At 42.5% G+C, this 23,002-nt stretch overlaps 1 protein-coding gene across 1 annotated transcript in view; it reads right to left on the bottom strand.

The window, feature by feature from the left end:
• The window catches only part of LOC140232380 (nuclear distribution protein nudE-like 1-A), a 225,960-nt gene that overhangs the window by 34,621 nt on the left and 168,337 nt on the right, over nt 1–23,002 (bottom strand). The window contains exon 6 of the mRNA XM_072312507.1: nt 5,672–5,833. Coding sequence (XP_072168608.1) covers nt 5,672–5,833 — 162 coding nt within the window. The remainder of the gene's footprint in view (nt 1–5,671; nt 5,834–23,002) is intronic.

Below are 23,002 nucleotides of genomic sequence, written 5' to 3'. Positions count from 1 at the left end.
GAACAATGGGAACACATAGCAACTGAAGTCCTTCCACTGGAAGGAGAAAGCGTCAATCCGCCAGGCCACCAAGTCCTGCACTCTTGTGCAGTACATCAACAGCTGAGCGTTCAGCTCCAAGGCAAACAGATCCACATCTAGTGGGAAAAGCTGACACACCAGCAGTTACGCGTCCTGCGGGTGGAGCGTCCACTCCAGGGAGAACCTGGCCCTGGGACAGAAAGTCTGTAATCAGGTTGTCCCGACCCTGTATGTACCACACAATGGGGAAGACTTCCACGCATCAGCACCACCTCCACAGCTCCGCCGCTAGGGCGTTCAGAGTGCATGCCTCCCTGCTTGTTGACATACACTGCTACGATGACATTGTCCGTGCGTATGAACACAGCCCGGCCGCGAATCAGCGGCAGAAAATGGCAGAGGAATAAGGCAACAGCCTGGAACTCCAGCACATATGAGGGAGGCCAAGCAGCACCAGTCCCCATAAGCATGCAAGCCCTGACAGTGCCCGCCCCATCACATGTGGGAGGCATTGGTGGTCACTGTGATGGAGGGCTGCAGGGGCTGCAGAGGATTGCCCTGTTCAAGAACTCTGGGCGGCACCACTGCCTGAGTAGCAGGTGGGCGGCCGGGGGCAGGGGTACCAGCCTTGTCAGGGATCCCGAGATGGATGGTAATGTCTGAGGTGGATCTGTAGTGGTCGCATGTGCAGCTGGCAGTCTGGTAGCACGCCAGGTACCCCAGGAATTGAAGTCAGCTCCTGGCTGGCACCTGCCGCCGCCTCTGGGCGGCGCCCATGATCATAGCCACTCGAGCCAGGCTGCGCCAGCTGTCAGGGAATATCAATCACTGCACCCAGGAAGGTTGGGCATTGTGTAGGCACAAGTTCCGACTTCTCCCAGCTTATAATGAACCACAAGGCTTGCACTGTTCTCAGGAAGAATGCCAGCTGGTGAGAGAGCAGTGCCTGGGAGATGGCTGCAAGCAGCCAGTCATCGAGGTAGCAAAAACCCTCAGGCCTTGCTGCTAGAGGAAGGCCACCACGCACGAAACAAGTCTGGTAAACAGGCGTGGTGCAGGCTTCAGGCTGAAGGGAAAGGCGCAGGAGCAGTACATGTCTCCCCTGAACGAGAAGCCCAGCAGGTCTCTGGAGGCCGGGGCTATGGGGATGTGAAGATAGGCATCCTTGAGATCTATAGATACTGTCCAGTTGTCTCGCTTGAGACATGGAAGTACGGACGCAAAAGTCTCCATACAGAAGAGATCTGTATTGTTATGTCAGTTGATTCTTTTGAGGTTGAGAATCAATTGGATATTCCCCAAGTGCTTGGAACAAGGAAGACAGGGGAAAGGGAGAGCCGCGGGTGATCGCGATTCCATTCCCCCGCCCACTTTGCGAGTAAGGTGGTGATCCCGGCCGCCATGCCTCAATGCATGAGCAGAGGTATGCGAGGAGATGCAAGATGGACGACTCCGGGCAGGGGAGTGGCCAACTTGATGGAGAAGCCACAGACAACAGAGAGAATTAAGGCGTCGTCCATTATGGCCACCCAGAAGGGTTGAAGGCGCCCGCAGGGGCCCTCGGAGGAGGGCCCCTGAAGCGCTCGGGGAAAGGAGTCAAAAGTCACCTCGGCCCTTGATGGCCAGGTAGGTAGATCCACGCTGCTTGCCTCTACCCCTGCGGCTGTGGTGCCTGCGGGGAGGCATAGTCACCCTCACACACGGGGGAGCCGACGCCGGATGTGGTCGGGGCGGTCCCCTGCGACGGGCGGGCTGAGCCTTGACTAATCTCGGCTGACCTGCTAGCTCAAATGTCTGCTGGCATTGGGTTAGCTTGTCCTTGATACAGGAAGCGACCTGGCCAGAAAAGAGGAATGGCCCTTCAAACAGCATCCCATTTATCAGCTGCGCCCTCTGCCTTGCCAGGAAACCGAGGGCTTCAGGAGCTAGGTCCCGGCGGCGGCGAGTGGTGCAGCATGCATGGGCTGTTTCCACAGATGTTCCCAAATGGATATCAGGAGGGAGTCCAACAGCCGGCGGTCCTCAGGGGAGACCCGTAGGTCATTCGTCTGGACTGCAAGGTTGGTCAGCACCCTGGCGTAGGTAGCCAAGCACATGGTAGACCTTGCCAGGATGGCCATGTGAGTCCACCACCTATCCTCTTCAAAGCGCGAAGGCAGAGGGGGTTGACCCTTCCCAGTCCCCTAGAGCCAGGAGCTCCAGGGAGAGGGTCTCGGGTGAAAGGTGGCGGGCCACGTCCCCGGGCTGGAAGGTGAATGCTCGCGCAGGCCAGGGGGACCCCCTTGGGAGACAGCTCACAGGCGATACACCCATACTTGTGTATGAGACCCATACAGCACGGAGAGGAGGGACAAGGGCGGGGCTGGCGGCAGTGTCGGGAGAGGGCCCCGCAGACAGTGCGCCATATCCCATTGGGGGCTCGGGTCACCAGGTCTAGGGACAGGCGGGGGAGCCAAGACGGCAGGTGCACCTACCCCCGGAGCCAGACCACTGCCAACTGCATCTGGGGGTCAAACAAGGGCACCGAGTGGGCATCTGCCAGCACAGGGAACGTTTCTCCCCAAGCGGAGCACTGAGCATTGCTGGGGCATGGCTTGCCCAGCAACGGTGCAGTGGGCACGGGAGGAGCAGCGGCGGTCCTAAGCATGCTGACCAGTGGGTCGGGGAACGCCCAGCCGCGGTTCTCAGCAAAACGGCTCATCGCGAAGAGCTCCGCTTCACTAGGCTGTGTTTTGTGAGCCTTAATCATCTTCTTGCCTGTTTTCTTAGTCTTTTTGGGCACCAGGGGGGCATCCGCCAACACAGGGAACGTTTCTCCCCCAAGCGGAGCACTGAGCGTTGCCGGGGCATGGCTTGCACATGCCCACTGGCGGGAGAGCGGCTTACCCAACAACGGTGCAGTAGCCACAAGCACGGGAGGAGCGGCGGCGTTCCTAATCGTGCCGACTGGTGGGTCGGGGAACGCCCAGCCGCGGCTCTCAGCAAAACAGCTCATCGCGAAGAGCTCCACTTCACTAAGCTGTTTTGCGAGCCTTTCTCTTCTTCTTGCCTGTTTTCTCAGTCTTTTTGGCAGAGGGAGAGGCTGACATGGCTGATGCAGGCCGCTTCTTAGACTTCTTCTTCCTATTAAGAGTCACCAGGGGTGAGCTCTGAGGCTGTCCAGCTGGCGGGGTGCCTGTGGAGGAAGCTGCAGATAGCTGCCGCCCAATGCGGGAGCCTCGACCAGCGCCGCCTGGCCAGGGAGGGTTCCCAGAGGTAGCTGCCTGCCTACGGGAGGCATGGGCTGGCACTGGAGGCCTGGGAGGTGGACAGCCGGGACAAAGCCGCAGCCGCAATCCCCCGCTCTCAGACCCCACTGACAGCCCGACCGGGCCGGAGGGAGAGCGGATAGAGCCATGGCTGGATGCCGCTCTACCAGCAGGGACAACTAGCCAGTCGGTGCTGCAAGCGGACAGGGTGGGGACGGCTCTCCTGAGCAAGTGCGCGCGGGGCAGCTCCCCACCGCTCTCAAACCCCTTGGCTTATTTGGGCCGGGGGGAGAGCGTCCAGCAAAACTCCCGTCGTGGCGCCATTGGCGGCACTCCTCCGAATCGCTTCCCCCGGAGGCGAGAAGCTAAATCCACCAGCCGAGCGGCCGCGGAAGGGACCAGGGCCGGAGCCCTCTGGATTGGAGGGTGGGAAGACAGCAAGCCTCAAGCAGAGCCCATGTCGGGTCATTCCACGTGGAGCAAACCACGCGGGGATCAGGACGGGAGCACTGCCTGTGCAGCGGGCAACACACCTGCGTATCCCAGTCCGGCAATCCCCGGTGGCAGTTCTGACATCTAAGAGTCATTCCTGTATATAATAAAAAAGGACTCAGAAACAATAAAAAATCTCATAAATATATCATAAATATATATATATATATATATACGTATACACACACACATATATATATATAATATGCATAAATTCCAAGTCAATTGTTGACATAAATCATGTGTACAAGACAAGGGGCGGGAATTAAACAAGAGCTGCGCAAACAAGATGGTCTACGTTGGAGGCACAGCAAGAAAATGCCTATAAATAATCATAAATACATTAAACATGTACGAAAAGCAGTAACCCTGGAACCCATAAATAACATTGTTAATTATGGCCGAGGTGGCCCGACATAGGCAAAAACTAGAATAAAGACTGCGATGGCCTGCCATAGGCAAAAATTATGGCCTAGGAGGCCCGCCATAGGCGAAAACTACGAGAAGGGGGCCGCGATGGCCCACCATAGTAAAGATTTTCCTTGATGTTTCTAGACAAGGCCAAACAGCGAGAAACATTACCAAACAAACTCCCGAGATCGCAAAAACGACCACCGGGAGGAAAACCTAGAAATAACAAGTATGCTATACAAGGTAGGCACGGCGGACAAGGGAGAAAATAAAGCTAGCACAAGCCACGTTCCGAGGCCACGGAGCACACAGCACGTTGAGTGTATGGGGCAGCGCAAACTAAGCAAGGTCAGTTTAGACCGTGGAAAAAGGCTTGATTTTTCCCTTTTTTGCAGACAAACAAAAATGATATGCTAGCGTGAAACAACAAAGAGTAAGAAAAGGAAACGACTGGCCTGATTGTTGCGGATTCACGTCGATGGAGACAGATTTTCACTAGCGATCGTGCATACACGTCCAGTTGTATGAAGGCGAACGGAAAGAAGGAAGTGTCATGGCGGGTGACGAGTTACATGTGTACGACCCAGGGGACACAGGTGGTGTATGGTAGGCCATTTGTGTCAAAATTTTAGTTCGGTCTATGGGCAATTATAGGAAATAATAGCAGACTGTAACAGATAGGTGGTCGGATGTAGATAATGTACAATTTAGGCCCCCATTTGGAGATTTTTAAAGATTCCTTAATTTTGGGGGTTTGGGCCCCCCTGGGGGCCCCCTGGGTGGGGCATGGTGCCCATTTTAACAAATTGAGATCCTAACTTCCTAGGGATGCTACCTGCCAAGTTTTGTAAAAACCGGTCTTGGGGTTTTCAAGAAGAAGATGAAAATGTAAAAAGTTTATGCTCAATGGACGACGAAGAACGATCGCAATAGCTCACTTGAGCCTTCGGCTTAGGTGAGCTAAAAAGTACCTGCAGGCATTGTAAAGATATGGGGGAAATAGTAAAATTTTGTGCCTTTTACCTTCACCTTGGACCTTGAACTTGTGCACCAAAATTTCAAAAAACATATGCAAAATACATTTCATGTAGAAACTCTATAATTTTGAAACCGCTGTAATAATTTTATAAGGATTCCTTAATTTCAGGGCTTTGGGGCCCCAGGGGGCATGGTGAACATATGAACAAACTGAGATCCTATCACCCTACCTAGGGATGCTACCTGGTAAGTTTTGTGAAAATCTGTCGTGGAGTTTTCAAGTGGAAACTTGAATATATTTGAAGTATTACCCATGACAGATGATGAATGATCACAATAGCTAAATTGAGCTTTTGGCTAAGGTGAGGAAAACTGGATGCTTTCAGACTGACATCACTACTTAAGTATATGGCTACATAAAAAAGTAGTCTGATTCAAAATCACAAAATTAATCTGAGTGCAAAAGAGGAAAGACAAGTAATGATTTCAGTTTATAAGTGCAAAGAGAATTCAGTCCTAACCTTTCCCTTGTGTGGCGTTTGTCTCAGCCTCATGTAGAGCTTTGTTATCCACAGTGTTATCCCCTGCTGGCATGTGCCTTCCATTTGCCGTTATTGCTGCACTCTCCGCATCGTTGTTGGGTGGCTCGGATGCCTGCCTCACAGCTATCTCTTGCCTCATATCTATGAAATCAAAACAGAGAGATCAAAGTAGGCTCTTAAATTAGGCATATATTGGTGTTGAACAACTTGCACAGATAAGGAGGATCAATAATGATCATCTTCTTGTAAGTGATGACTCCTAATACCTGTGCCTTTAAATCACATTATCCTTTAATGACCCCCTCTGTCTCACAAAAATATGATTATCCAAAGGGATACATCTTATATGAAAGGAATTTCTTGCACCTTTTGCTTATCACATAACCAATGCTGTGTTCTCCCTCACCGCTGCCGTTGAGCTTGAACATAAAAAGGAGAGAATATGGGAGACAAATTAAAATAACCCCAAACTAAAAATTGATTGCATGCAAGGCTAGCATGCCCCATGACCTCAGCCCCATCACATCATCCCCCAACAAGTCCTCCCATAACCACAAGAGCATAGAAAAACCAACCCAAACAACACAAAACAAAGGGGGGAAGGTGGGTGGGAAACACAAAACAAAGGGGGGAAGGTGGGTGGGAAACACAAAAGGAAAAATATTCCTCTCATATGTATCCCTTCCATAATATACTTCTTGGAATTTCTTACCTTTTGCTTATCACATAACTAATTAGGTGATACGCTATAAGTGTATCACCTATTGTGATTGTCAAAATCTTTTTTTTTTTGTTCTTCTTTCTTTCTGCCACATTTTGTGTTGTGAATATCTCAACAATGACATGACGGAACATGAAATTTTCAGTCAACATATCTCATGACAATATCTAGCCACAATAACACTTTCATGACAATAACATATCTCTGACGTCATCTAGGCGCCATTTTGTGATTTTCGGACAATGTCACATGATCGAACATAACTTCATAACTAAATGTCATTTCTGTATCATTTTCAGTGGACATAAAGTTCAGGTCACACGTGATCTTCCTTTTCTATGCTAATTACCCAGGTCATCATTACGCTACGCGCGCATCAAAATTTTAAAATGCTCAAAACGACTTCCCAATGGGAAATCTCGAAGTTTCAGACAATTTTAAGCGTTTCAAAAAATTCCGCGCACAAACGTCCCTCCGCATGCACATTTTTTGACTGATTTGGATTCCTGGGCCCCGTTTTATCAAAAGATAAATTTAACGTCAAGTCAAGATATTCTATGATTAACCTCTCAAATCAAATGGTTAAAAGTCCACTTAATCTATGATTAACTTCCAAATCAACTTCAAGTCCGTTTTATCACGAGACCCAGAGTTGAAATCAACTCCAACTTCCTCCAAAATCAACATATAAGTTTTCTTAACCGCTCCAAATCCATGATATCTTTATAGTTGATAAAATATTAACATTCTAGGTAGACTCAATTGTAAGGCAATTTACAGAAGAAAGATGACTGTCACACATTTCTAGTCTAGCTGGGGTCTTGTCACAAATGTTTGTCTGTTAACTGCTCACTTTCTCTAACATTTAGTTGCGTTTCTTTCATGTAATTATGGTCTTTTCCTTGCACGAAATTCACGACCGGCACGCATTGCTTGCGCGACTGCTGCACGCAAACACCCTAATGTTAGACAGCAGTCTCAATCCCAGCCTGCTACTGTAGTCACCACACTATCACAAGTTTCCATAATCCTACATGAAAACACACAAGACTTGAAACAATGCATACACGACCTTCACCTTGGACAGTCGTTTACTGTACATTTATATCCATGTCAATGAATACTGTTATAACAGATTTACTGAGATCCTACATAGTGTGCGGGATCTTTACGGTACGCGCGTACGCAGATTTTCGTTGAGCTCGAGATGTGATAGGTAGCTATATCTGTCGACCTACTTTCGCCAATACAATGCAAAATGTCTTATTTTGCAGTTCTGTTGCAAACATACTTCTAATTCAGCGGCTGTAGCCCTAATAACACTGCGTCGCACTAGCAGACTACGCTTCCGTGGCCGTGGCAAACAATCATGTACATCGCGTTTCTGTTGTTTGTTTTACTTTATGTATTGTATTGTTTTTAAGCAGACAGTAACGGAAACCAGCCTCATCCTGTGTTTTTTGTTTTGACTAAATCAATAATTAAGTCATGGTGATCCACTATAACTATAATCAACTATTAAGTCTCTTCATAAAACGGAAACTTACAGAAGATTTAAAGTTATAGCGGACTTCAAGTTGGATAAAGTTAGCGTTGATTTCACAATCAACGCTAACTTTATCTTGATAAAACGGGGCCCTGATACATTAAGTAACAATATCCATTGATTTCCGATCACTTTTGACCTATAACAAAGGAATGCACTGGCGTCAAAGTTGGAATTCCGCGTGCGCGTCTATGTGCAAATATAGTGAAAAAACATGTCTTTATTTCGCCATAGCTCTTTAAAACGTCTGTTGACCCTATGTTTTTAATGCATATTACAAAATCATATGAATTGTAAATAACATTTCAAGTATCAATATTTCCATAAATGCTCTATAACGACATCATATCGTCATCTGAAATAAAAAAAGTGGAATTAATTTTTTTGAGGTACTGTTTCTGATATTCATTTGCTCGTATCTCTGTTATTTAAGCTCAATATTATCCCAAATTCAGATATGTTGTACTTTGAACATTTGCCTTTCAAGTCCATGTCATGGTTTTGAAATTTGATGACATCATACTGAAAATTGTGATTGAAGGTAAAGACCAAAAATCAGACAAGTTTACGTGTTATGTCTATGGAGGTGATTTTTTTTTTAAAACCATGCATTGACTTGATAACGCTCAAGCACCTTTATCTCAGCTGATTTTGCTCCATTTCCTCTGAAACTTAAGTATGTTGTAGCTGAGACAATAAGTTGCAGTAATTATGCATTTTATTCTTTCAAATCTCATCAGGTTGACAATTTTGCAACTTAAAACTGAAAATGAGAATGGAATGTGGACGAAACGATTCCTGATTTATCTTTCACATATAAGCTTACGTTCCTCATATTTTCTCGAGACGTATGGCTGACAGATTAAAGGTGACGTCTCTGGCGCCAGAGACGTGAGGTTGCACATGTGCGGGTTCGAATCCCACAAGAGCACGAAACAAAATACTTCTATCTTTTACTTTTTTTCCTCAATGGAGTATCACACCTTTGTCCATGTAGAAATCACGTTCTCATGTAAACGCACCCATACGCACACACACACAATATCCCTTTGTTTTGTGTTGGAGACCACATTGCTTCGACTTGAAAATACAAATGTTAAAGTGAAGGCGACTCTTAAAAGACCTTATCGCCATGTTTGATTTCTGCTTTTTTTAAATACAATATAAAGACCTATTGGCAAATATTCATTTACATATCCTATCTTAGGGGCTTACTTGCACACGCTGACACATGCATGAAGTTTTCACTTGGTTGCATGACAGAAATAATTTCATCTGAATTATGTGGGACTGTATAAGGAATTGGACTTCACGAATGTTTCTCAATATTACTTCAAGTCGCTATTTAACAAATTTCGTTGTCGATCACTGAAAATGAGAATGGAATCTGGACGAAACGATTCCCGATTTATCTTTGCAACTGTATATTGATCGAATCCACGCGGCCAGTTGTGGGAAGTTGAATAGCACCATCACAGTCAATCACATTCACTTGAAGACGTATCCCGCCAAAAATTTCAATGTCAAAGTAAATTTGTGTTGTGTATAGTATATAGAAATTTCGCACACGATCTTTAGGAGAGCCGTGTGGCATAATCGCTTAGCGCGCTGCGTGTTCATAATGCCATACCGGAAGGCAAGAAGTTCGAGTCCCGCAGGACTTTATCCTATTCTTTCTTTTTCTTTTTTTTTTTCGGCAGTTCAGCTTCACCCCGATGTCATTTATCGTATTATTTCATCAAGTATACGCAACCCCCTGAACACAGCTACTCTATTTCCCTTGTTTTGTATTTAAACATTTCATCATGTTGTTAATTGCCCCGCTTGCCACCTTTCGTTTTCTCTTTCCTTTTCTCTACGTTTGTTCCTGTTACACTGTCACAGGACAGGTCAGAAAATAATTTACATAACTCAACTTGAGCAGGAATGGCGTCTCGCTCATCTCTTTGAAATTCCAGGTTGTTATTGTTTGACCCAATAACGGAGTCTTAGACAGGCTTTATGTTGCTATAGAGGTATCTCGCGCCACATGAGTAGAATGCATATATGCTGTTTAGTATTAGTAATGAACTTTTTCATGTCCCTCCCTGCCAATTATAGTGTGTTTGAAGGGGTTGTGTGTCGTTCTGTCAAAGAAAAGGCAAAACTTTTATTCGTCATGGCTGTTTCTCTATACCTACAACATGTAGCCGTAGGTGATGAGTGTTGTTGGCATCTGGGCAGTGAAGAACAGAGTATCAGGCTATAATCCCCCTGGGTTATACGTGCTAAGCGTTCAATTTGATAAATCTTTCTTTATGTAGTCAATCACTGCTAATGGAGTTACAGATTCTTATGACATGTTTCACTGAAAGTTTGTAAAGCAAAGTTTATGGACTATGCAAGCAATGGTGCATGATTAATACCACTGATTTCAGAGGCGAAATTATGGTATGCCTAAATGTAAGAGTGTCATTGCTTTGGAATTGCTGAGACAATATGCTCGGCACTCCTTCCACTTCTAATTATCCCCTTTGAAGATGTGTCGGTCACGGGTGATCGTCGTGATTCATCTTTCACGTAGAAGTTTACGTTCCACACTCTTGCCGTTTAGTTACGTGGTTAGAAGTGATGTCTCTTTCTTTATTTTAATTGAGGAAATGCTGCTTTCGTCCAGGTACAAATCACATTGTCATGTTAACAAACACACACTCTCTTTATTTACCTTTGTTTTGTATTGGACGCTTCATTGATTTTACTGCTGGAAACTTTCACAGGCATGTAGCTGTAAGGGCTTTCTTTATTTTTCTATTTTCTTAGGCAGTTCAGATTCACTCCGATGTCATTTATTTTACTATTTCCTCAAGTATACGCACCCCCACGAACACAAATACGCAATATCCCTTGTTTTGTATCGGAGGTTAGAGTGTTTCTATTGCTCATGGGAATTTTTGGTTATCGCCAAATTACAATACATTTAGCTGAAAATAGATACTCAAGCAGCAGAGCCCTTAACCCATTCGCGTAATACCCCACATCCAGCGTGGGGTGCATTATTTATGACCAGAAGAGGGCGTCCTACGACCTCAGACCACCGAACTAAAACATAGTGGAATGCGTGTTCACCCAGGAAATACGCAGCCACCAAAACTTGCTACCACCGCCATTTTGATAGGGCAATTTTTCCTTATATGGAGTGCACGCTATGTGGATCCAACCACTCTCTCATTTTGCGATTGTTCATGAACGCGTCATATCGCGCACCCCACCCCCACTTCCTCATCAATCGCGCACACACGGGTAACACGGGTGGTATATGGTATGATCAAGGAGGTATGTTCATACCTCCTTGGTATGATGGAGACGCTCAAACAGCGCATATGCAGGGGAAGAATTGAGTATTGGCGAAGGAACTTCGGTAGAAAGAACGAGTTTCGAAGTTATCGGGGTGAATTCGATGCACCGTCTCATGCAAAATGCCATCTCGTCTTGCAATGTCACTCCTGAAATCAGCATAATTACTTTTTGTCTTCTCAAATTAAATGTGATTTTTTTTTCATTGTCAACATGAATTCAAAATGATTCTTCCTGTGTTCATTCATTCAAGCAGATCGATTTGAGGGTCGAGCGTCAGATATTCATTACTTGAAAGGTGTATAGAACAGTCATACTGTAGCCTATAGCCTCCTTGCTCAACCCACAATGTGAAGTTGACATTGAGATTTTTTACGGAAAATTAAACTTATGTGTGAGAGAGATACTGTATATAAGCTGTTATTTTTGCAAGGGTTAAATTTTCGCGAATTTCGCGAGTCTCGGTTGAATTGCTAATTTAACAACATGCGAAAATGTCTCCATGCGCCGTGTGAATAGTGCATTAACATAAGCATCGGTGTCAATTCGCAAAAACGTCTCGCAAAAGTGTCTATAACCTTGTCAGCGAAATTATCTACGCAAAAATAACAGCATATACATTCGTAGAGATTGTGTGTTATGCTGAGACTAAGAAAAAAAATGCACTAAGATATGTGTCTAAAAGAGAGAGACTTAGAAAGAGAGGAAAAAGATGGAAGAGAGGGAGAGAGAATGTGGCACAGACAGAATGAATAGAATTTACACGTATGTTACACCAATTCGACTTTGCCACAGAAAATTGGTAAATGTACTTCTGGGGGGGGGGGGGGGAGTACAAATGTGATATACTGTAAAAAGTGGGGGAGAGGCATGCCCCTCAATCTTTTTTTCTGGGGGATTGCCCCCCCCCCCCCTTCAATCTTGAAAATTAATAGGACTGTAATGTATCACTCACATATCACTGAGTATTATGCATTGACCCCCTCCCCCAGCTCACAATTAATCATGTTTGTGTAGCCTGTTTGAAAAATTCCAGGATATTCTTGTAAATTCCAGGAGTTTTTAGTGTTGATTTCAGGAGGGCTGACTTTGGAAAGTGGAAGCACTGATGATTATGAAGCAATAAGACAGACGCAGGATCTTGCCTGCTTTTGATGAGCAACTGAAACTCTTGGCCTAACTTCTTTTAGTGGCGAGCATTATGCCTAAGTTAAAGTGCTTATAAATGAAAAAACTTGATTTATTTACGGTGCATATGTCATTCTAGATTTAATAAAGCAATCTAGTATTCAACAGCAAAAAAAAAAAACAAAAACAAAAAACAAAAAACAAAACCGCCGTAAACATGTTAAAAGAACTAATGTGAGTCCTCCGAATAGCCGCCATACAGCGTACACACAGCGCCCGTTCAAACATGATTTCATTGACCTCTTGACCCTTTTATCGACTTTGTCAGACTGGCAAAAGATCGAGGAGTTTAACTCGAAGTTTTGCCAGTGTGACCGCAAACTTCCCACGAAACTTTCCGCCAAACTTCTTGATCTGTGTCTCCGAAGCGCAAGGCCATTGTCATGTACAAACGTGCATTGTTACGTCATAATCACTAGCCACTGGACGGCGTACTCTTGCTTGCGCGCGTACCAGTGGCCCAGTATGACCGCTCCTAAGCGTGCACTCCATATAAGGAAAAATTGCCCTAACAAGATGGCGACGCAACACGGTAAATTTGGCTGCACGGTCTCGTGTATGTTGGGAACAGGGACACGCATTCCACTATGTTTTAGTTCGGTGCCTCAGACCTGGCCAGGAGCTGTAGAATGATTTTAGCCAATCACAGAGATCCTTACTGCGACTCTGAAAAATAATTTATGCAAAGAAATATATTTTAGAATGTCTGTTATTGGCTAAAACACCTACCAGGGGTTCGAGCCTGCTGAGAAACTAATCAATATTCATGCTTACAGCGCGCATGTATCTTTGTTGCCCCAGCAACTGCAGTGATTTCTTACGCGCGGTATCGTGATATCGATCTCCTCAGAGAGTGCATGACGATATCTGTTTACTGGTGTGTGTCGAATTCCAATTACATTAGTGAGTGTGGCGTAACTTCTCTAGGTTTCCCGTCCATTTCTCTCTTTTTTTCTCTTTTGCTTTCATATCGCGTTAAGTGATTATCTCGTTTGCAACAATTTAGAGGTGAGTTTTTGTTCGAGTGTTTGTTGACTTTTTTGATTGAACACGATGTAGATTATCTACGTGTGTGCGAAAACAGCGTCCTTTGTATGGTATCCACTCGTTTGTTTTCATGTAAGCATTTTTACCGTAAAGTGTCTTCATCGTTCATCTTCCAAGCATCGGGTTTTCACCCTAGTTTTCCTCATCGTAGTTTTTTACCTCAATTTTCTTTCCGGTGCAAGATGTTCTGTGTATTTTTTCTACGGTAAAATGCCATCGTCGATAGTCTTCGTGTATTCATTACTAGTTTTCCACCTCCGTTTCATTTTTGTGTACAACTAATGTCTAGCTAGGTCTGCGATGTCTGTATCGTTTGCTGTGTTTTGTGAGAGTGACTATGATGGGAGTGATATTCAGGGTTTTGCTGTGGTTGAAATGATAGTGATGATGATGATAATGATTCTGGTGATGTTGATGTACGAACCCTTCTGATGATGCAATTAATTTCGTGTGACCATGATGTTGACGATGGCGAGTACGACACGAGTAGCCTAAGCCGATGACGAGAGTGACACTGAGACGGGGGCTGATACTCGCTCGTGCACAGACAGGAGTGGTCTAGAGACCTGCATTCTATTACATTTTGTTTTCCCTTTTGCTTGTTCACTCGGGTTTAGTGCTACCAAAATTCGTGTCTGAAGAAACTCCACCAAAAGCTTGACAATGAGTTTGCATCAGGTCTATTCTGTAGTAAATATTAGATCTAAATGGTGATGCTAATTTAGTTTTCATTTAGAACTCGATGAAATCCCATTTTCTTTGCTCATTTTTCAACGAATAAATTATTTAGAACTGTACTTAAATTCTGACGTACTGCATTCACCATTGTGTTAAATCAATAAAAAAGAGCCTGCTGAGCAGGTGTTTCATTCTATCCTTTTCATTTCTTCCCTATCCTTTTTGTTTCCTTCCTGTCACTTTCTTCTTTGACCCTGGATGGAAGAAAAAAAAATCCCATCTTGCCATGTAAAGACAGAACACATACCATCATGAAATATTATGACATTAAGCTAATAAAGAAATATGTAAGTGATAAAAATTCTTGTTTGTGAAATAAATAATAAATCAAAGGTGATTTCTTATGAAGCAGTTCTTTCACATGTCCAACAGCTTCGATAATGAAGCAAGTGAAATCTGAAAACTATCGTGGCAACAAGTGATATTGATAGGGAATTCTGACAAAAACTGTCACACCATTTGATGTTTGAATTTGTCTTTTTTTATTGGATAGGGTTATAAAACTATAAACGCCACCGATAAAATCACAATCGCTCTCAATTACAATCTAACAGGAGAAGTAGGGTAGGTATGACTCTGTCAACAGCTGATTACTTATGCATCGTATCCATGGGCAACTGCGGGGTAACTGCAAGAAGGCACACAGAATTTAGACTTGAGTCAAGAACTATTATTTATTATTACTTTTTTATTCAAAATATTTTTTTCTTGGACTGAAAAAAAAGCCACAATATTTCATATTACGCTTCTAAAATATATAATGAATATATGAAGTGTTTTTATTGTGATTTTTACGAAGAATTAGAATTATTATACAAATATGAATACTAGAAGGGCTGAACAATGAAGTCTAATTTTGCCCCAAGAATTTACAGCACACCGTACTGCCTGGTACATTCGTAGCATTCTTGCCGCACTCTCACATCCACTTAGTGCATGCATGCGCATGCAGTCACATGTTCTATACATACAGTACACGTTGTATGAGTAGCTAGTTCACCGATCTCATTCCTGATCTCGTGCAAGGAAAACCTTCAAAGTGTAGAAAATCCTCTCAAAACTAAGCCAAACATAATTTTGGAACATACATTACAGTGTCAAGACCTTTTCAGTGGACTTTGACTTCGCTATTTGTCTGTTTTAGCTCTTGAATGTACTACTTCTTACGTCCGATTTGTTTGTACCATGCCACATGCTGCGTGTTTTTCAGCACCATGCTTCCCCACACGTATACTATACCACACACAAGCTATCGCGATCAAAGTTGGAGCGATAGCGATAACACGTGCGGAGCAGACATGCAGATTTCAGCACAGGGTAAATGAGTAGTTGAACGTATCACGATTGTAAAACAAATATTTTTCTATGTCTCTGCAAATTTGAATTAAGTTATCTAAGCATAGATAGATTATGATACATTATAAAACAGATTAGCCATAGCAAGAACTTGCTTACATGAGAGTTATTTGATAACGTTGCTAAATAAAAACCCCGTCATTGAATGGAATGTCCCAGAGCTATCTCCGGGGGCTCGAGGACGTTATGGACACATCGATTTGCAAGTGGGTAAGATGTGATTACAGATGGGTTGAAATGAAGAGGGTTTATGAATAAAATACAAAAAAACCTAATATTTTTTCATAGTTCATTCACAGTGTATTATTTCCTTTCATAAAATTGACATAAACTAGTGCTGTATTGAGTCAACTAAGTGCACATTCGCGCGAGTTTACACACATCAACCCTCCTGCCTAGTGGGAATGACACAGGCAGTTTTTCAATGACGTATGAATGCCCTTTGCGTGTAGATCGTGCCGTAGGGAAGATCGCGCCCAAGTTCATGGCCACCTTACTAGGCAGGCACGAAATTACAAATTACACAGAGGCCCGTACGTGGATGGGTTAAAATGGGTCAGTAAGTAGTTACAATATAGCACCATATTTCGTCCAGCTATCAATCCCATTGTCATGTAAAGACACACACACGCTGTATTTTCCTTTGTTTTGTATTGGACGCTTCATTGCTGGAAAATTTTACAGGCTTGTAGCTGTAAGAGCTCTCCCAACTGATCATATTATATAATGACAAGATTAGATATAGCAGTTTTGGTTATGCAAATATGGGTCAAAGTTCATATTTGAAAAGACCAATATCAAAGTCAAGATGATCTTTGAAACACTTTATTGTCGTGTTTCAATTTGTTCGTGTCAAGGACGACATGGCACAGATACACTGTACTAAGAAAACCTATTAATCTACTTAGGCCTACTTGCACACGCAGACACACGTACGGAACCTTCCATGTGGTTTGCCATTGTTATAAACAATTTCATCTGAATTATAAAAGTACAAAAATTCGACTTTACTAACATATTACTGCGGCAAGATAACTTTAAGTCGCTATGTTTCATTGTTTTCGTTGTCGATCACAAGTACGATATCTGATGACCCTAAGCGTATCACCTAACTCGTCTTTTACAGTGACGAGTTTCATGTCTCGTTAGGTGATACGCTATCGGCGTATCACCTGAGTTTGTACGGAATCTTCCTTTTTTTATTATTCTTCTTTCTTTCTGATGAATTTTGTGGACAAAATATCTCAACAATGACATGACCAATTAACATGAAATTTTCAGTTAACATATCTCATATCACTATCTCTGTACACGAAACTTTTCATGATGATAACGTATCTGCGACGTCATCTAGGCGTCATTTTGTGATTTTTACATAAAGTCACATAATCGATCATAACTTCATAACAAAATGTCATTTCTTTATCATTCTTGGTAAGACATATAAGTCAAGTCACGACTAATGCCCTGTACTATGCTAATTACCCAGGTCATCATGACGCGCGTGTAAGCGCGCGTCAAAATTTTAAAATCCTTAAAACGACTTTCCAATGGGAAATCTCGAAGTTTCAGACAATTTTAAAGTAGACATTCAAAGAGATCATTAAATTCTGCAATTTAGGCATCAGTAGAAAGCTCAGAAGACACAGAAGGCAATGGAATTTTGTTACCTCGCTTTCGCGTTGCTAGAAAGAAGTAAACGCTCGTGAAAAACTGCGGTTTTCTGGAGCCTGATAAGGGCCAATTCGTCAGGAAAGATGCCCGTTTCGCCTGACGTCACGCACTGGATTTGCGGACTCTGCCCGGTGAATGTGTGTACAATGTTAACGGAGGTACAACCTGATTCTTTTGCATTTTATTTCCTTATATAAAAGTCGAATTGAACGAAATATAACTTTTCATGGTTTAATAGTAATGAAGAAACATTTCTCTCTCGATTTTTTGTAATTCTTACAGATATTCAATATTCAGGAATTCAAGCTACTTAGGTAATCTTATTTTTCTTACGTTTGTAATGTTAGCACGTTCAAGTTTCGCTGGTCATATGAAGCGTTTAATTGGAAATCATGAGGATGTCCGTGACAGGATTGATAATCTAAGACATGGTGATGTTGACAATAACAAGCAGACTTACGAAAAATGGCGAAATATCAAAATAGGAGAGATTTTAAAACGAGGATCGAGATAACAACTTGTGCAGCCCAGTCTCGTAGCTCGCGATTGCTCGCATGCAGTATGTACTTGTATTAATCCGCGGTGAAGTGGCTCTACTGCTCGATCCGCATTGGTAGCCGCTCGCCGCACCACCATCCTCACTGCCTGCGTGCCTGGCCTGTTACGTGATTAGCCAAGTCATGGAAGTACTTTCATTGGCGTAGGAACATAGACGTGAACTACTCGTAATTGCCATGCATGCTTTGCATAACCACGTGTGTTTGTTTACGTTCGCGCCCAATACTGTAATACTGTACGACTATACGAGATTCTAACCAGGGAGGTGGGAAGAGAAGGAGTTGAATCTTCGACATCGACAAGGTTCGGTGTTTTCGCGAGTAATTACATCACTGCTTCACCAGTGTGCACACGCTCGTAAAACTTCGTAAATGACATCTGCTATGATAGCTATCACGCCATTGTGCCTGACTAGTAGCTGACCTCAAACCGGTCAGACCAAGGAGGTACAATACTAGGCTAGCAAAGCCTAATAGCAGGGCGGACATAAGCACTTCCCGATTGCTCGGGCAAGTGAAAATCAGTCGTACAAGTGTTCTGAACAAGGATAAAAATGCTTGCCCGAATCGGGCAGGCAGATAATTTTGAAGCCGCCTTCTTTCTCCACATTTTCCCTTCAACAAACCCATGAAATAATGCACACGCAAGCCCAAAACTAACATACTGTTTAGCGATGTCACGATTTCAACAACTGTCGAACACTGACTTACTTGAAGAAGCCCGGGTATTGCATTACGATGCCACATCAACGCTCATCGATATCGAACAAAGTTTTTATTCCAATACGATGTATTAGCCTATTTTGGCAGTAGAAAATAGCGATAGCAGAAAAAACTGCCATTTTCTGCTCGCCGTTAGCTGCCTACAGGTGAGTCGGGTAGTCACTGGTTGTGCGTGCTCCATGTGGATACCGAGCACAGTGCGCGATTCAAGATAAAAATAACACAAATCAATAACGCGCGGTCAAAAGTGAACACCAAGTTTACCAAGAAACAATAAAAATTCCACGACGGCAAGGTGCCCGACTTGGGGATGGGGGGGGGGGGGGGGTAGAGGAGAGAGACCATTTGACAAAAACAGAAACCGCGCGTACTGGCGCATTCTTGGCGGTCATGAACAGTCTGGGGCCTGGAGGAATGAACAGGGAATATGTTTGACAAGTCGAAGACCCAGCCAGGATTACAAACGTAATGATTCTTTATTTCTCTCATTTAATTTGCCTAAAATAGGGCTATCTCTCTCTCCCTCTCTCTCTCTCTCTTTCTCTCTATTTCCTTTTCTATTTCTTGTAAGAATTGTTTGTACTTACCGATAAAGAAAAATGAAATAGATAAACAGTGTTAAACTTGAAATGCCTTATTTTCCTGCTTTAAAATACTTCTCCATTTTGTACATTATTTCTATTCTGAGTTATGAAAAAAAGCGAAAACATGTTGCTGATTGTTACTCTAAAAGTTGTTTATTCCGAAGGTTCGCTAATCTAAAACTTAAGAAATAAGAAACTTAATCTGGGAACAAATTCAATTCGTTTTCAGATTAACAAGCCTTTTCACAATTTTCACATTACCCAAACTTCAGAATAATGCTACAAATGTTTGGATTAACAAACCCTCTTATATTTTCGGAAGAAAAACATTGGCACAGGGATTTTGCGTGTTTCAGATTTGGAATAACGAATTATAGAATACGTACAAATGTATCTCATGTCTTCTTCTTTTTTCATTATTTTAGGAATAATGAATACCGGACAAACAAAAAATTAAAGATGTCAAACTACGACATAAACTTGAGAGAGAGAGAGAGAGAGGGGGAGGGGGGAAGGTTACTGGTCGTTACTTTAAAAGATCGTCACTCCCGAGGGTTAATCATCCAAAAACTGAAAAAAAAAGGTTCTTAAATCGAAAAGAGAAAAAGATGAAAATTAAGTTTCGTTATTTCGAAGTCCTGTTCACTCAAAAACATTCCATATTCTGAATGTTCGTTTATCTGTAAACGAAATAGGTAATTTCTTGCCGCGTAATTCAATTTCAGATAAACGAACTTTTCGAACCACAAATCAAATTAAACAAACCATAATTAAATTTGTCGGATTAACAAACATCCGCACATGCAATATGCGTGTTTCGAAATAACTACCATCGGGATAGTGAATCTTATTCTTTTTCGGAATAACGAGCACCACGCAAAGAGACGCGATGCTAAACTAAAATTCAAACCTATTTTTTCTCCTTTTTTTACCACCCGTCTATACACGTTTTCTGAACATTTCCTCATGCCCGACTAAAAAAAATATTTGCACATTACTGTGAAAGTTCGTTTATCCGAAAATGAAACAAGCTAGCTCGAGAGTCGATACTCTGAAGGTTTGCTAATTCGACAATGAAAAAAGAAAAAAAAAATGTTAATCTGAACGTAAGATTAGCTTTGATTTTCTGATGGTTCGTTAATAATAATAATGATAACAATAAAGAGGTTTTGTAACTCTTTTTTAGATTCATGTCCGGATAAACGCAGCTATGGAATCACAAACATTCTTGCATGTTTTGTTTTGTTTTGTTTTGTTTTGTTTTGTTTTGTTTTGTGTTTTTTTTTTTTTTGGGGGGGGGACGAATCATATTTCATTGTTACACTTGCGATCATCTACATTCATTAGACAGGGCTCGACACTAACTGTGGCCCGGTGGCCCGGGGCCACCAAAAAACGCACGTCGGGTCGACAATATTTCAGAAATGAAGATTTTGGTGGCCCGATCGGGCCACCAAAAAAGTCGGATGTTTGCTTTTACTGTTGGAAATGAACAGCGGTAACAATCGGCTCCGTAAGATGCTAAAATAATTGGAAATGAATATCGGTAAGATTCAGCTCCTTACGATGCAAAAATTAATGTCAGATATTTGATTTTGCGTTCGGAAATGAATAAGGATAACATTCGGCTCAGGAAGATGCTAAAAGTAAATGTCCAATGATCCCTTGTAGTAGAGCAGATAAGCCCTCAAAATCACGTGAATTGTGCAAAATTTGACTAAAGCATGAAACTTTCACCAGTGTTAGTACATACCATAAGATTTATTTTAAGATCGGGAGGTAAGTCTGATTTGACCTCTGATGACCTCCAGAGGTCAATGTACTTTAGATATCAGAAAATCGATGTTTTTAGACATTTGCGAATGATATATGTGGTTTTGTTGCACTAAACATACATTTATACCACAGAGAAATCATTTCCAGATTCAACAGAGCACTGACAGGTTTTTACCTTTGACCTCTGATGACCTCCAGAGGTCAATGAACTTTAAATATCAAAATATCGATGTTTTTAGACATTTGTGAATGATATATGTGGTTATGATTCACTAAACATGCATCTATACTTCAGGGAAACCATTTTCTGATTCCACAGAGCATTGACAGGTTTTAACCTTTGACCTCTGATGACCTTTGGAGGTCAATGACCTCAAAACATTATATTGATCTGTGATGTCATTGGTTAATGGTAACCATTGTTAAGATGTACAAAACAAGCATATCTGCCTTACAATGAAATTGTCTTCATATTCTAAAGAGCGGACAGGTTTCTACCTTTGACCTCTGATGACCTTGAGAGGTCAATGACCTCAGAATATCAGAATATTGAAGTATGACATCATTGGTGAAAGGTCAAACATGGTAAAGATATACAAAACAAGCATATCTGTGTACAATGACATCGTCTTCATATTCCAAGGCACACAGACGAGTTTCTGCCTTTGACTTCTGATGATCTCGAGAGGTCAATGACCTCAAAGTATCAGAATAGTTATCAATGGTAAACATGATGATGTTCTAGAGAGCACTCGTAGGCCCTGCTTATTAACGAGCCATTACCGTTCACCTTCACCTTAACGTTCACACAAGGTCAAATACCTCGAATGAAATGTGAGGATGTTAATATTGATATTGCGATAGTTAATAGTTAAAGGACAAGTTCACCTTCATAAACATAAGGATTGAGAGAATGTAGCAATATATAGTAGAACACATCATTGAAAGTTTGAGGAAAATCAGACAATCCGTTCAAAAGTTATGAATTTTTGAAGTTTTTGTGCAGTAACCGCTGGATGAGAAGACTACTGCAGTGTATGAATAACTTAGATGTCACATGCGTGCAACAATATAAGGAAAATATGAAGAGAATTTCACAAAATGCCATCTTTTGAAAAAAGTACACATTCCCCTGACTCGTTACCGACAAATGTTATGGGTAATATTATTTCCCCTGCCTTTAGAAAGAGGCAAGTCAAGAGCTCTTTTATTATGCGAAAAAGTGAAAATATGTTGAATTTTCTTTTACATTTTCTTTATACTGTTGTACGCATATGACTCACAAGCTGCAGTAGTCTCCTCATCCAGCGGTTCCAACACAAAAATTTAAAAAATTCATAACTTTTGCATCGATTGTGCAATTTTCCTCAAACTTTCACTGATGTGTTCTACTAATATTGTTGCATTTCTCTCAATCCTTATGTTTATGAAGGTGAACGTGCCCTTTAATAATTGTTTATAATGTAAGGCTTACAAACCATGCATTTCTGTTACCAAAAAAGTGGCTACTCATTCCGCAGAACTTTTCAGGTAATTATCTAAGTCGGGTATGTGCACAGAGCAAGGGGTGTCGATCTGTTTTCATGTGGGGGGGGGGAACTTGGAAAATATGTAAAAGCATAAGTTCATGGTGCAAAGGAATGAAGCGGAGGGGAGGGGGAGGATGTGGGTGGGGGATTGGATTTTTGCAGGTTTAGACCTGAAATCAGTGATTCAGTGTAGCTCTTGTTTAATGTATGCGTCATCACTTATATGGAAGTTGATGGGGTGTGGGCGCATCTCACCTACCCTCCTCCCAAAGACAAAGTTTACTTTGTTGTTTTTTTTTTTAATCTGATGCATACATTTGGGGAATATTTGGAAAATTATGGATCACCAAGGTGTACCAAGTCTATATGGATGGGAACCCAGCAAGCGCAGCGTTGGCGAGGGTAGGGTATTCCACTCCCATTCGAGAGAGCTCTTGTATTTTGAGAAATGAGATTCAACAACCTGGCACACAGGCACTTTTGAAGGAATACCTCGAAATTTGTATCAAAAAGGTGTAGTAAGTCAGCCATCTATGGA

Source organism: Diadema setosum, chromosome 8 (genome assembly GCF_964275005.1).
Source record: "Diadema setosum chromosome 8, eeDiaSeto1, whole genome shotgun sequence".
Classification (NCBI taxonomy): domain Eukaryota; kingdom Metazoa; phylum Echinodermata; class Echinoidea; order Diadematoida; family Diadematidae; genus Diadema; species Diadema setosum.
Note: the sequence above shows the minus strand (reverse complement) of the source record. Positions and strands in the feature narration are given on the sequence as shown.